This window comes from Giraffa tippelskirchi, chromosome 13 (genome assembly GCF_054371585.1).
Source record: "Giraffa tippelskirchi isolate mGirTip1 chromosome 13, T2T-mGirTip1v1.2.pri, whole genome shotgun sequence".
NCBI classification, from domain to species: Eukaryota; Metazoa; Chordata; class Mammalia; order Artiodactyla; family Giraffidae; genus Giraffa; species Giraffa tippelskirchi.
Window position 1 is genome coordinate 98,714,929 of NC_137287.1, and position 15,570 is coordinate 98,730,498.

Genomic DNA, 15,570 nt, shown 5'->3' on the forward strand with positions numbered 1-15,570 from the left:
AAACAGGCCACATTTTTTTTTTTTTATGAAGCAGCATTTTCCCCGAAAGAATGACTGACCGACCATGGCTGTTCAGGAATGGTTACTTGATCGACAGGTCTTTGATAATGAACAGAGTCAGCCCATCACTTCAAGAAAAACAATGGACAGTCTCATGTTGCTGATGATAAATTTTAAGCTTTCAAGCAAAAAATTAGAACTTTGGAAAACTTGAGCTTGACAGCTTCCCAACACATAAAGATTTTTCTGCTGATATTGGTGGACAGATTAACGAATGTGACTTTTTGATTTTTTAGAATGAAATATGTCAACATGTGGAAGAACTGCATAGCTCGGTGAGCGAAGAGTTTCCTCCTGATTAAGATAGCACTGTCCAAAATCACACACAGGTGAGAGTTATTCAAAATTCAAGAGACTCCAATGGTTTTAATCGAACAGAGTAAGGAAAGTTATTCATATGCTTTCAGGCTCCGCATGGCAAGTGACTGTTAAAAATGGACTACTTGTCAAATTCTGGCGTGACATCAAAAAGAGTACCCCCAGTTCCAGGCTATAAAAATATTCCTCCCTTTCCATATACATACCTATGTGAGGCAAGAATTGCTTCATATACTTGAAGCAAGCAACATTTACAACAGACTGAATTCAGAATCAGAGAGGAGAGTCCAGGTGTCTGCTTTTAAGCCAGACAGCCAAGAGATTTGTAAAAATGTGAAATTGTGCCGTTCTTCACACTGAATGGAAATGTGGAAAATACATTAATTTTTCATAGATGTTTGGTTTATATTTGTTTATAATGGATTTATCATTATCTCTTTACAAATTTGTGTTTCTGCTGTACAGCAAAGTGATTCAGTTATATATGTATCTATATATTCTTTTTCATATTCTTTTCCATTATGGTTTATTAGGATGTTGAACATAGTTCCCTGTGCTAGACAGTAAGTCCTTGTTTATCTGTTAATATGTCATATATAGTAGCTTCTATCTGCTAATTCCAAACTCCTTTTTAAAAATTTATTTTTATTTAAAAGATTTTTGAAATATAATCGATTTACAATGCATCAGTTTCAGGTGTACAGTAAAATGATTTAGTCATACATATACATACATATTCTTTTTTACATTCTCTTCCATTATATATTATTATAAGACATTGAATATTTTCTTTTTTATTAAATTATTTATTTTAATTGGAGGCTAATTACTTTACACTATTGTAGTGGTTTTTGCCATACATTGATATCAATCCGCCATGGGTGTACATGTGTTCCCCATCCAGAACCCCTCTCCCACCTCCCTCCCCATCCCATCCCTCTGGGTCACCCCGGTGCACCAGCCCCGAGCTCCCTGTATCATGCATTGAACCTGGACTGGCAATTCATTTCACATATGATAATTTACATGCTTCAATGCCATTCTACCATATCATCCCACCCTCATCCTCTCCCATAGAGTCCAAAAGACTGTTCTATACATCTGTGTCTCTTTTGCTGTCTCGCATACAGGGTTATTGTCACCATCTTTCTAAATTCCATATATATGCATTAGTATACTGTATTGGTGTTTTCCTTTCTGGCTTACTTCACTCTGTATAATAGGCTCCAGTTTCATCCACCTCATTAGAACTGATTTGAATGTATTCTTTTTAATGGCTGAGTAATATTCCATTGTGTATATGTACCATGGCTTTCTTATCCATTTATCTGCTGATGGACATCTAGGCTGCTTCCATGTCCTGGCTATTATAAACAGTGCTGCAATGAACACTGGGGTACACGTGTCTCTTTTAATTCTGGTTTCCTTGGTGTGTATGCCCAGCAGTGGGATTGCTGGGTCGTATGGCAGTTCTATTCCCACTTTTTTAAGGAATCTCCACACTGTTCTCCATAGTGGCTGTACTAGTTTGCATTCCCACCAACAGTGTAAGAGGGTTCCCTTTTCTCCACACCCTCTCCAGCACTTATTGCTTGTAGACTTTTGGATAGCAGCCATTTTCTGACTGGAGTGAAATGGCACCTCATTGTGGTTTTGATTTGCATTTCTCTAATAATGAGTGATGTTGAGCATATTTTCATGTGTTTGTTAGCCATCTGTATGTCTTCTTTGGAGAAATGTCTGTTTAGGTCTTTGGACCACTTTTTGATTGGGTCATTTATTTTTCTGGAATTGAGCTGCAGGAGTTGCTTGTATATTTTTGAGATTAATTCTTTGTCCGTTGCTTCGTTTGCTATTATTTTCTCCCATTCTGAAGGCTGGATATTGAATATTTTCCCTGTGCTATGCAGTAGGTCCTTGTTAGTTGTCTATTTTAATCAGTATCTTTAATGAATTGAGAAGTACGTTTAAAAATTTCCCAGTCTTGGAAATTCCCTGGTGGTCCAGCAATTAGGACTCTGTGCTTCTACTGCAGGAAGCCTGAGTTTGATCCCTGGTCAGGGAACTAGAATCTCACAAGCTGTATAGTGTGGCCAAAAAAAAAATTTCAGTCTTAACTTCTAATATGGGGAGCATCAGTAAACATAACCGCATAAACAACAACTCTTTGGGTTTTGCCTAAAGTTTACAAGTGGAAAGGCATCCTGAGAGTAAGAGGCTTGATAACTGCTACTCTAGGATTTATGAGGCTTCCCAGGTTGTAAAGAATCTGCCTGTCAATGCAGGAGACATAAGAGATGCAAGTTCGATCCCTGATCAGGAAGATCCCCTGGAGGAGGGCATGGCAACCCACTCCAGTATTCTTGCCTAGAGAGTCCCAGGGACAGAGGAGCCTGATGGGCTACAGCCCATAGGGTCAGAAGGAGTCAGACACAACTGAAGTGACTTAGCACAGCACAGCACAATAGCACTCTAGGATTTATACCTTAAATCTCCTGGGGACAGGGTGAGCCATCACCAGCCCACCTGCTGCTGCTGCTGCTAAGTCACTTCAGTCGTGTCCAACTCTGTGCGACCCCATAGACGGCAGCCCACTGGGCTCCCCCGTCCCTGGAATTCTCCAGGCAAGAATACTGGAGTGGGCTGCCATTTCCTTCTCCAATGCATGAAAGTGAAAAGTGAAAGTGAAGCCACTCAGTCGTGTCCGACCCCTAGCGACCCCATAGACTGCAGCCTACTAGGCTCCTCCGTCCATGGGATTTTCCAGGCAAGAGTACTGGAGTGGGGTGCCATTGCCTTCTCTGCACCAGCCCATCTAGATCCTGCCAAACATTCTTCGTTGTGGTCGTGCCCCTGCCCCTACCTGTAAAGATCTATCCTTTGCCAAGAGCTTGTCATGGCATAAAGGACTATGTATTAGATAACAGTATAGAGCATGAAGAAATATCCTTCAGATCTTCACTTCTTGTGGTTGGCCACCGTCCTGGTGGGTGGGGGATGTTACTGCATCATCTGGTTTTGTAACGTCAAATGTAACCGTAATATTTGTTTCCTGCCACAGACTCTATTTCTGTCTTTTTTCCTAGAGGCAAAGTTTTTTTTTTAACTCCTTCAGTTCCAAAATATCAAATATTGATTTATTCATACAACTGCTTCTTGATTAATGTTGCTAATTTTAAATGAAGGGCCTAATCAGGTGTGCGAGGCTTCCCTGGTGGCTCAGATGGTAAATAATTTGTCTGCAGTGTGGGAGACTGGGCTCATTCTCCGTGTCAGGAAGATCCCCTGCAAAAGGGAATGGCTACCCATTCCAGTATTCTTGCCTCTGTCCATCGACAGAGGATCCTGGCAGGCTACAATCTGTTGAGATCGCAAAGAGTTGGACACGACTGAGCAACTAACACAACCAGGTGTGTAGTTTTAACATGGAGAAAACTGCAGTCTTGGGACAGCATGAAAAAATTCATCCCATTTCTAAAACAGGTATATTTCCAGGTGACTCAAGTCATGAACAAGTAATACCTTAAGATTTTGTTTCCTCTCTGGCCTCAGTTTTCCCTTCTGTGAGCAAAGGTGTGAGGCAAGGTGCCTTTAAGGCCCTTTCAACTAGAACACTCTGGATGACACATAAGGGCACAGCTGACAGTCACGTAGGCGTGGCTGGAGGGCTGGAAAAGAGGCCTGAGATAGTGTATTTCTTCACCCAGAGATGCCTGAAATTTCACATCCTGTATGTACACATGTATTACTTCTCTGGTGCACAGCTTAGAATTAACTTGCACCATCTCATCGGGGTGAGGCAGAAAGACTGGATAATGGTTACATTTGCTGAAATGATCTTGTAAGTATGCTTATTATATTTCCCATCCTTGACAATTTTAGGCTGTTTGTCCAAAGAGGATGCCATTCAAATGATTTACATAATGCTTCAAATAATTCAGTGGGGGAGAAAAATGTTCTCAAAGTGTGTTTCCAGCTGCAGTGTCCACCTGACTATTTCATGGGAGTGTGGCAGGTGCCGGCCTGGCTGAGTAGCCATAGCCACTTCAGGAAAGGAGTTATCTGAGTAAATAAAGGCTTTGTGTTTATAGAAGATCCTAAAGAACTAAGAAGCCAATACAGAAATAATTGTTTCCTGCAAATATTTCACTTTTGATAGTAAATTTGAATTCAAGAACAACTTTTTTACTGAAGTATAATTGGCATACACCCCATTATATTCCTTTCATGGAGAACAGTACAATGATTCAATCAGTTTTTGTATGTATTTCAAAATGATCACCACATTGAAAAGTAGTGAAAGTATTAGTCACTTGTCATGTCTGACTCTTTGAGACCCCATGGACTGTATCCCACCAGGCTCCTCTGTCTGTGGGATTCTCCAGGCAAGAATACTGTAGTGGATGGCCATTCCCTTCTCCAGGGGATCTTCCCCACCCAGGGATAAAACCCAGGTCTGCTCCTTTGCAGGCAGACTCTTTACCATCCGTGGTACATCACAATAAGTCGACTTAGTATCTGTCACCATTTATAGTAACAGATTTTTTTTCTTGTGATGAGAACTTTTACCATCTACTCTGTTAATGAATTTCATATAGGCATATGGTCTTACGAACTAGAGCCGCCATGCTGTACATTTCAGTTGCTTTAAGCCACCACTTTGTCCTTTGTAATGGCAGCCCTTGGAGACGAGTATGCGGTCCAAACACAGTCTCTGCATACAGAAGCTTGGCTGATCCTTTACAAGTGCAGATTCAGCGTGGGGCAGCAGAAAACAGAGTTCCCAGGATTCTTAGGACAGAGCCTGGCCACTCAGTCTCTGCTGAGGGCTCAGCATCACCTCTGACCATACAGTTCCTCATGTCCTGCAGTCCACTGACTCTTGTTCTTGAATGAGGGGTTTGAGTGAATTAATCGGGCAGAGCATACATGCTAACATACTTTTTAACGATAACTAGGCTCAGAATTTCCCAGATTAGAAAGCAACAACAACCCACCAACCGTAATGGACTTTGTTCACTAACTTCATTCTCAAACCCTCCCTCTTCTCAGGTCCTAGAAGCTGCCCCAGCCCAAAGCTGAGGGTGTGCAAGCTCTCAGGGCTGGAAATGGCAAAGAAGGGGATAGGACCCTGCTTCTGTGGCTTGTCGTGGGATTCAGAACAAAGACCTGCAGCAGAGTCGCAACTTTGTTCTTTGCTTCACATCAGGATGACAACGTGAGGGTGGAGATTTGGGGAGAACACTGTTATAGGCATTGCAGCTCTTCAGCAGAATGGGTACCGGTTTTAAATCTGGAGGTCAAGGGATGGGGAGTGGGAGCCGTATTTGCATATCAGCAATGGTTAGAAGTCAGTGTAGGTGGAAGAAGGTAGGGGCCGAAAGGAATACGTTACTTATAGCCAATTCAGCAAAAAATTGGGCACCTCCTGGACACAAAGGTCTTCTCCAGTTTACGGTCCAGAGTGCAGATTGCTTACAACCACGGAACACTGGTGTATCCCATTATCTCCCTCGGCCTCGACCCCCGAAATCTATACATAGTTGCTTCCACCAAACACTGAATTGCTACCCACAGTCCAGTCCTGCTGCCCACCTCACCCACCACACCCTCAGTCATGAATTAACCTGCCTGGGTTCTGGGCTAACACGTAGAAAGGAAAAAAAGACAGCTCTGTTTTCTAATGAGTCCAGTTAGGGATAAGAGCAGGAGTAAGAGAAAGATAGGAACAAGTTTGATTTGTGACGTATTCAAATCCAGGCTAATGAAACAGAATTCTACTAGGAGTGGTCAGAAAGAGAAAAACAAGTATCGTATATTATACATGTATGTGGAATCTAGAAAAATGGTACAGATGAACCTACTTGCAAAGCAGAGATAGAGACAGAGACAGAGAACAAATGTATGGACACCAAGAGAAGTGTGAGGTGGGATGAATTGGGAGACTGGGGTTGACATACACACACTACTATGTATAAAATACATAATTAACGAGAACCTACTGTGTAGCACAGAGAACTCTACTCGGTGCTCAGTGGTGACCTGAAGGGGAATGAAATGCCCCCCAAAATGTATACATTTAGCTCTTTCTCTTTGCCATACAGCACAAAGTAACAACATTGTAAAGCAACTATACTCCAATTAAAACTTTTTTTAAAGTAGCCAAGAAAATTTTCTGAACATTAAGCAAAGGGTGGAAAACAAGGCATCGAATTTCAGAAGCGGAGTTGGCCAGACGACTAGGGAGTTTTTGTTTCCTCTTCTGTTCACTGTAATACCCAGCGCTTGTGAAAGCTCCTGGCCCAGAGCGAGTGCCCCACCAACAGCAGCAGCCCAGGCACTGAGTGAAGACAATAACCGTCCGCCAGGGCGTGGAAAACAGCAAGAAAAGATCCTCTACATTTCCTCATTGACTCCCACAACCACCAGGTCAAGTAAGTGCCTGCAGTAGCTCCATTTTCAGGTGGAGGCAATGAGGCTTAACAAGATGAAGGCAGAGCCTTGAAAACCCGATGCCCAGGCTGTACCCACAGATCAGTTCTGCTGAATCCGGCGGTGGGTGGCCTCTGGGCATTGGGACTCTCGCAGCATCTGAGAGGAGTCGAGCTTGAACCAGGTTGAGGACCGAGGCCAAGCGACAGCCCAGGTGCCCAGCTGGGTTACGATGCAGTGCAGACCCACCATCTTGACCCCCACCCACTTCAGGGCCTCCTGCTTCTGCCCTAGCCGGGTTTATGAGGGAGAACCCAGGAGCAGTGCCAGACCCGTGGCTCTCCCTCTCTGTCTGAGGAAAGTGGGCTAAGCAGCCATGCCCCACAGGCAGATGCAGCCTCAACTCCGTCCACGGTAAGTACAAGCAACAAGCTTAGATGTTTCCATCTTGATTCTACTGTTTGTTTCCGGGTTGAGCCATGGCAACTGGTGGGGGGCAGGTGGGGGTGGCAGGAAGATTTAGCCCTCTCACCCCCATGGGTTTGCTCAAACCCTCTTCGGCATACACAACTGAGATTTTTTCAGTCTTATGCAAAGTGAAAAGAACTGTCCTTAGGAAACACGTTGATACAAATCTAAACATGTGTATCCTATATAAACCAGCCTTAGCCTGTTCCCACTACTCTGCCAAACCCCTCCTTGGTGTAAATTCCGGAACCTCTCTTCTTTCCCTGTACTAAAGCTCCCACCCCCCGCCTCGCCCCCACCCCCCCACCCCCCCACCCCCAGCTGCAGGCCATCACACTCAGCCCCGTTCCCCATCCTCTAACAAGCAGAGCCAGCTGGAGCTGTGCGGTCAGCTCCTGGCCCCTGGCAGGTAAATCCCACATTCTGGGTACCAGTCCCTGCTCACCTGCAGCATCAGCAGCGCCAGAAGCAGCAGCAGTGCGGGGTGAACCCTGGAGCACATGCTGCCTGGTGCGCACCCACAGCCTGCGGGCGATGGCGAGTCCTCCAGCCGTGGTCTCACCCGCAGCCTGTCCTTCCCAGCAGGCTCTCTTCTCCAATCACCCTCTGGTCACTTTGTCACAGACACTCTCTCAACTCTTCCCCTCCCTGCTCCCGAGCATTCTTGTATTTATCGGGGGGGGGGGGGCTGAGCCTTAGCCTTTGCCCTCATTAACCACAGGCAGAATTCTCAAGAAGGGAGTGGGGAGAAATAAAACTGCCCCAGCGACAGGCACAGCAGACGTCAGGCCCGGAATCTGACCTCAGGAGACCAGGGCTCAGTCAGAGGAGGGTGAAGCCAGTGTCTATGGGGAAGTAGGGGTTTGGTTTCCTTGTTTTTGTTTCCAAAATCAGTGGAATGCCTACTGATCTCTTCCTTGTAGCAGAGTATTTTAATGCTCATTTCCTTATAGGCTCTATTGCTTGAAATCAAAGAACTGGAAAAGGACTCCAAAATAGGATAACTTTATTAAGGGAGGGAAAAAAAGGGGAAAGTACAATTTTCCTTTCCAAAGCATTAACCATTTTATCTCAATCATGTCTTGAGGCTCTGGGGTTTATAGACTTCACCAAAATCTCCTTTACACTTAGATGAACCTGCCTTTTTGATTCTGAGATGAAAGGAAGAGGGAGGAGGGATGGGAAAGAGGCTCCCTGTGGGAGGGTCTCTATACCAACCTGGGGTCTTTACATTAGGATTCTGAAAAAAAGACGGTTGAAGTTCTAACATACCAATATTTCAGGCTGCAATGACCAAGTGGAAAACAAGATCTGACACTCATTAGTCCTCATTACCTTAATGTATTACCTGTGATCACATCACCTTGTTGAAAATACTAAATATTTCTTTAAGAGGTGAAATAAAAGACAGTCTTTATCTTGTCTTAATGTACTTTCATGGCTCTCTGACAGGTTCCTGCACTTTTTCATTTGAATTGTTTATAATCTGAATCCAAGTTGTTTGTTACTAAAAAGAGTAATGCAATTTTTAGACCTTTCTATATTTCCTGTACATAGGGTGGGGAGGAGGCGAGGAGGAGTGTTCAGGACATATGTATACCTATGGCCGATTCATATTGATGTATGGCAAAACCCATCACAATATTGTAATTATCCATCCTCCAACTAAAATAAATATTTTTTTAAAAAGAAGCAGAATAATAATTATCAAATTTACGACTTTGAATAAATCTTGCATTTACTTTCAAGATGGATATTTTTATTCATGTGTGGATGTGAGAGTTGGACTATAAATAAAGCTGAGCACAGAAGAATTGATGCTTTTGAACTGTGGTGCTGGAGAAGCCTCTTGAAAGTCCCTTGGACTGCAAGGAGATCTAACCAGTCCATCGTAAAGGAGATCAGTCCTGGGTGTTCATTGGAAGGACTGATGTTGAAGCTGAAACACCAATACTTTGGCCACCTGATGTGAAGAACTGACTCATTGAAAAAGACCCTGACGCTGGGGAAGATTGAGGGCAGGAGGAGAAGGGGATGACAGAGGATGAGATGGTTGGATGGCATCACCGACTCAGTGGACATGAGTTTGGGTAAACTCTGGGAGTTGGTGATGGACAGGGAGGCCTGGCGTGCTGCGGTTCATGGGGTCGCAAAGAGTCGGACATGACTAAGCAACTGACCTGAACTGGTCTATTGAAAAACCTGTTAAAGTCATGAATTCAGAACTTATAGGTCAGGTAAGTAAGCTAAGCCATGTGGAATGTTTGTGAGAGACGCATGTTGTACACCCCTAATACTGGGGCTGATAATGTTGATCAAGAAAGACAGTGTGTAAAGCAATTTCCCTCCAATTAAAAAAAACTTTTAAAAAGGCAGAAACCAACACAACCTTGTAAAGCAATTTTCCTCCAATTAAAAGATAAATAAAACTTAAAAAGAAAAAAATAAAGACAGTGTGTTGGCCTGCCGAGTTCCAGAGAGGGGCCAGAGAATGTAATCAAAGGGTTTCACTTTTATATTGCTTTAAGTTGTAAAAAATTGGTATTTTAATATATTAAAAACAACCAAATTTTCAACACTCTCAAACATTTAAAACTGATCAAGAAGCCAATTTCCCACAAGACAATCCTTCTCAGGCTGTGTAACTCACTCGGCTGGTGACTCTGGGCTTCACCTACCACATGTCTTAGGTGAGTCAGAGCTCCAAGATGTCAAGTTTCTCTTTCTGTTCTGTGTATCCATGATTCTAAAGAAGATGTCGGTGTTCCTGTGTTCTTAGAAGTGCAGTAATACCTTATGGCCACAAGGTGACAGCTCCCAGCTCAATGAAAACGTAAATGAAGAAAGTGATGATGAGATCAAAGTCACTTGATTAAAAGGAAGGTTAGGGTGAGAATTAATAGTCTACATTCTAGTCTACATTCTCACCTTGGGCATTGAGGAGAACCCAACCCACTTCAAGTTCTCAGTATTTTTTATAGTATAAATGCATCATGACTGCTTCTAAGCAAGGACTAGTTTTGTCTTGAATTATCTTCGTCCTTCAGGTTCCTGAAAATGCCAGGCACAGGTATGCAGTGAGCTGCATTTTCAGAGTTGTCAGTCAAGACAACCTAATCGGGTTCATTTTCCATCTTTTCAGGAAAAGCCTGTTGTCCAGGAGGTTTCTACTTGCCCAGAAAGTGGTGAGTAGAGCCCTTCACTGAGAGCAAAGAAGCAATCAATTCACAACATTCTAAAGAGATACCAAGAGTCAGGACCAGACCCCTCTGGCATCCCCTGAATGGCAGAACCGACCCTGTCACACCCAGCCTGCACTGTAGCCCAGTCTCTTGGTACAGCCCTGCCCACCAGTCAGGAGTCAGGGCAGGGGCAGCTGGCCTCCTTGGGCCTTAATTACACTGAGGGCCGATCCCACCCTCCCTGCTGCAGACACATGAGATGCTTTCTCTCCACCTCAGAAAGTGGAGGGGGGTGTGAGGAGGGGTAGGGGTCTGGGGTAGAGGTGGGTAGAGGATGGAGGGGGATGGATTTCTCCAGTGAATGTGAAGGGAGCTTCCTGAGAATCACTGGTCTCACAGGAGGGTCCCCACTCCCTCAACTCCAACTTCTGCTTGGTCAGTGGCCCTGTGCCCATCTGAGATGAGGGCCTTGTAGTGGACAGCAGGACTCAGAGAAGGATAACACAAAAGTGCCCATCCCTTCCTCCATTTGGCATGGCGAGGAGACAGTTTCTGCTGTGGGTCAAGTCAACATGGAAGACGAAATGATCCGGTACCAGCCTTCTTCCTGCCTTCCCAGAGGGATGCTGCTGCAGGAAGGGGGAGGACACCCCCCCCAGGCACGGAGACATTTAGATGCCCTCTCTACAGAGGGGAGCCAACCTCAGTGACCACCTGGAAAGAGAAGAGGGAGGGAGGGGACGTGTCCAAGGGGGACCACCCCAGCCACGCCCTCCTGTGTTGGTGGGAGCTGGAGAGAGGATAGTCCATTTCTTCACAGCGGTGCAAAAAGCTTAACTTCTGAGAACAGCCTCCAGGGACAACTCAAGGAAGGGCTGTGCTTAGAGAAATAAGGAGATGGTTCCTACAAGCCCAGCCCTGCCTTGAGGAATGATCCCCTTTCAACAACATGTAAAACAACAACTACATGGAGGCTCTGGAGAGAGCCCAGAGACACAGAAACAGGGTAGCCAGGCTCCTAGAAGAGGACGGACAGACGGAGGATGAACAGACAGGACCTGGAATCTGGGTACTAAGCTTGTGGGTATTCCCTGCATGGTTCAACTTTTCCGTATGTTCAAAATTTTTTATAATACAGTGTTGGGAGGAAAATCATTAAGTGATTTTGACTCCAGCAGTAACAAATCCAAGTTATTATTGTGTCGTTTTACCCCAACATCAATATTGTGTATCTACTTGTAGCCCAGTGTCTAACACGAGTAGGAGCCAACACATCTAATGTTTGTTAGATTTCACATGGAATAAAATAATCCATCATTTGTATTTCTGGATCTATTTTCAGTGACTCAAGTCACTCAGGTTGATCAGAAGTGGTTCCTTACATTTCAGTATTCCAAGTCCTCCCCCAAGAACTGGTTGGAAAATTTCCTTTGAGAGGTTTTAATTTCTTGTCCCTATTTGTTCAGCTAATTGTTGTAGATGAGCAATTGGGCAGGGAAATGCTGCCAAATACAACAGATTGGAGTATTTTTCACTTTTTGCAAATATATTCTAAAACTAATAATATTGATAGTGGAGTTACCAAGCTCTTTCTTGAGTTGTTTATGTATGTGGATGTTTCTGGGCTTTTGTGGGGAACAAGAAGGGAGATAATAAAAAGAAAGTAAGATAATAAAAAAGATAATAAAAAAAAGATAATAAAAAAAAACTATTACAATATTGTAAAGTAATTAGCCCCCAACTAAAATAAATAAATTTATAAAATAAAAAAAAAAAAAGAAAGAGAAAAAGAAAGATTTGAGGCTGTTTACTTTGTCTTCTCACATCAAAATCATCCTATTGAGTGAAAAATATATGCTTCTTTTTAAATTAGAATATATTTCAATTAAACTTGGTGGATCATTCATTTAATTTGTGTGTGTGTGTATGTGTGTGTTAGTTGCTTAGTTGTGTCCGACTCTTTGCAACCCCATGGTCTGCAGCCTACTAGGCTCTTCCATCCATGGGATTTTCCAGGCAAGAGTACCGGAGTGGGTTGCCATTGCCTTCTCCCCACTGGTAAGCACTAGATTGCTCTCTGTATCTGTCAGTCTGCTTCTTTTTTTGTTGTTGTTATAGTCACTAGTTGGTTATATTAGATTCCACATATAACTGAAATCATACAGTATTTCTCTCTGTCTGACTTATTTCACTATGCACAATGCCCTTCAGGTCCATCCATGTGGTTGCAAACAGCAAAATTTCCTTCTTTTTTAATGTCCAACAAGTGACCTATTCTTGAGGTAAAGAGCCAGCTAGGTGCCTTTAAACCCTCGAGAAAGCAGAGTGAGGCAAGCAGAAGACTTTGTGGCCAGAGCACGAGAGGCGACTGGTCCGGCAGGTGGAATGCTGTGAGAGCAGCCAGTTCAACCTCATAGACTTAAAGTGCCATAAAGGCATACTTCTCAGACTTTAACCTCCAGAGATCTTAAAATGCATCTTCTGATTCTGGAGGTCAACGTTTACCTTTACCCTCATGGGGAAGGAAAATAATGTTTCCCCTGCCCTTCTAGCCTGTTGGCTGAGATCCCTCGTAACAAAAGATAGATTAACAAGAGAAAAACCAACAAAAGTTTAGTAACCTGGGTGTGCCCTGTATACGTGGGAGAGACTCAGGAAAAGTGAGGAACTCTCATAAAAGAGTTCCACTTGGTAATGTGAGGAACACCCAGAAAAGACCAAACTGCCAGAAATAACATCTCCAGCCAAAGAGGAAAAAGGACGTTTGGGTTTGGGGGTGTGAATGACAGGAGGTTGTCAGGAAAAGCACAGAAAATCAGAGTATAGTTGTTAGGCAGATTTAACTCCTGCCTTAATATGATGAGAGTTGATAAGATGAATAGGAATTTCTGAAATTTCTAGATTTAGTTCATCCTTCTCTTCCAGATACAGACAGGAAGACACCCTTACAAATGGAGATTTCCCTTACAAATCTAAATGTCTTTTACTAAAAGGTAATTTCTCAGTTTACAGAGCCTCTCCAGTATCTGCTGTTTCTTAAAAATAACCGGTGTAGAAAACAATCCTCACACCAATGAGGCGTATTTTCGGATGGCAGATTCTGCCCTCCTTCACCCTCTTACAGTTTTTTTTAATTGGGCCTGACAGCTACACTGACAAGAGACAGGTCAGCAGAAGAAAAGCACACCAATTTATTTAGTATTAATACATGACACACTAGACTTCATGAAGAATGAAGACCCAGAGAAATGGCAACACTTGCTCTCATATTAGGTTGAACAAAGTGAAAAAGTGATAAAACTGAGGGGAGATGAGATGATGAGTATTGTTTGAACAAATAAAAATTTGTGTAGAATTCTCTCAGCCTCAACTTCTCATCCCTGATGATAAATATGTTGCTTTCCTCCTGGTATGGGGAACACATCTTACAGGAATTTTATCTCCAGCCTTTAAAGAAAAGAATGAAGATAAGAGTGTTTTTCTTATATTTGCTGTCTTTCAAATGCCTTTAACTCAAAATCATCCCTATGCCAGAGCGATTTTGGCATATATGGTGTGTTCTGAACTCCTTCAGATTCAGTGGGTCTGAAGTGGGGCTCAGAATATGAGGAACAAGCATAGAATAGTGCTAGCTGAATGGAATCAAAAGTTAAATATGCATCATTAGTTTTCTCTAAAATATCTTACAAGCTGGGACAATGATATATATGACTATCCCATTTTTAAAATTCCAAATATATTTTCCAGAATTATCTCAGTTAATCTCTTAAACATCAAATTGCTGAGGACAGAGATGTATGAATTGGATCTTTTGAGTCTCTATGAAGATTTTTATAAAAGGAATGATTTATGTTTCTTCATTGAGCATTGTTCTATAAACAGTGTTTTATGATGTCAAAGTAATGATGCAAGGAGGCTTTTGGACTGAGGCGGTTTTTACCCTTTCCTTGCCTACCAGATGAAACCAAACCCTAAGTGCAGTATTTCCTATAAATGCCTCAAGAGTAAGAGGCATTTATTAACCCAATCACAAACAGCCAATCAGGGTTTCCCAAATGGTGCAACCACTTAAGCCACAGCCAATCAAATGGTTCCCTTGTTTTGCATCTTCTCCTTGCCTTCAGGTCCTGTCTGGGAAGTGCTCCTAACCTCTAAGCCTTTGGTATTGCCCAATACAAATTGATTTTTGCTCAAATGAGTTCTCAAATCTTTCAAAGAAAAACTTAAAATTTTCTTGTTTCTGAAATCAAACAGTCCTCCTTCCTCCCCACATCTTTTGGAGCACAATAGAAATCTTTCATTTGATCAGAAAGCATCACAGAATCAATTCAATGCTGCCTGAAAAGGATTAGTCGCCACCTTGTGGATAGGAAAATTGCCACATCCAAAAATAATCTACCATTTTATGTACAAACTAATGATGTGAAACCACCAGCATGGTTCATTTTCAAACTATTAAACAGTTATTTGTAAACCCCCTGTTAAGAATGAGACAGCAAGCCCCAAATGAGTCCCTTACGCTAAGCCCCACTTCACCCAACTGAGACTTACCGTTTCGGCTCTCCTGAAATGGAACCGTAAGCCAGTCCATCAGGAATAGCCTAGTCAGGTAAGTCATCTGCCTGGTTGCCCCTTGCCATCCTGGCCCCTGAAGGAAGGTGACTTTGTCACAACCAATCTGCTCTTTGCTGGTATAACTTTCTTGTCCTGTCCCTTCTGCTTGTAAAGGTTCCATTTTGTACAGCTCCTCTCTCACAGCTCCTGTCTGTCTGCTAGGTTGGATGCTGTCAATTCATTAATCACAGGATAAAGCCAGTAAGATTTAAATTTACTCAGTGAACTTGTTTCTTAACGCCCCCAAAATTATTCTTTTTAAACTGCCACTGTTTGGCAGACCCAAAAGAGGGCACCTCATTGTAAGAGTGAATTTAGAAAGAGGAACAAAAAGATTTTCACAATGTTTACAACAGTAGCTGCTCACAATTGCTATTTCCTAACCTGGGGACTCCCTCGAAAGACACAGGGCTCGTTTCTGGACATGTACATTAAAATGCAATTTATTTCTAACATATTAATTTTATTGAATTTCTATCTGTGTCCCTAACCACCC

The 15,570-nt window shown here is 42.9% G+C and overlaps 1 protein-coding gene across 1 annotated transcript in view; it reads right to left on the reverse strand.

Moving 5' to 3' along the window:
* The window catches only part of CDH26 (cadherin 26), a 45,364-nt gene extending 37,584 nt beyond the window's left edge, over window positions 1–7,780 (reverse strand). Inside the window, exons 1-2 of the mRNA XM_081552299.1 lie at window positions 7,724–7,780; window positions 6,910–7,162 (exon numbers count right to left, since the gene is read on the reverse strand). Coding sequence (XP_081408425.1) covers window positions 6,910–7,162; window positions 7,724–7,780 — 310 coding nt within the window. The remainder of the gene's footprint in view (window positions 1–6,909; window positions 7,163–7,723) is intronic.
* Between the last annotated feature and the right edge of the window lie 7,790 nt (window positions 7,781–15,570).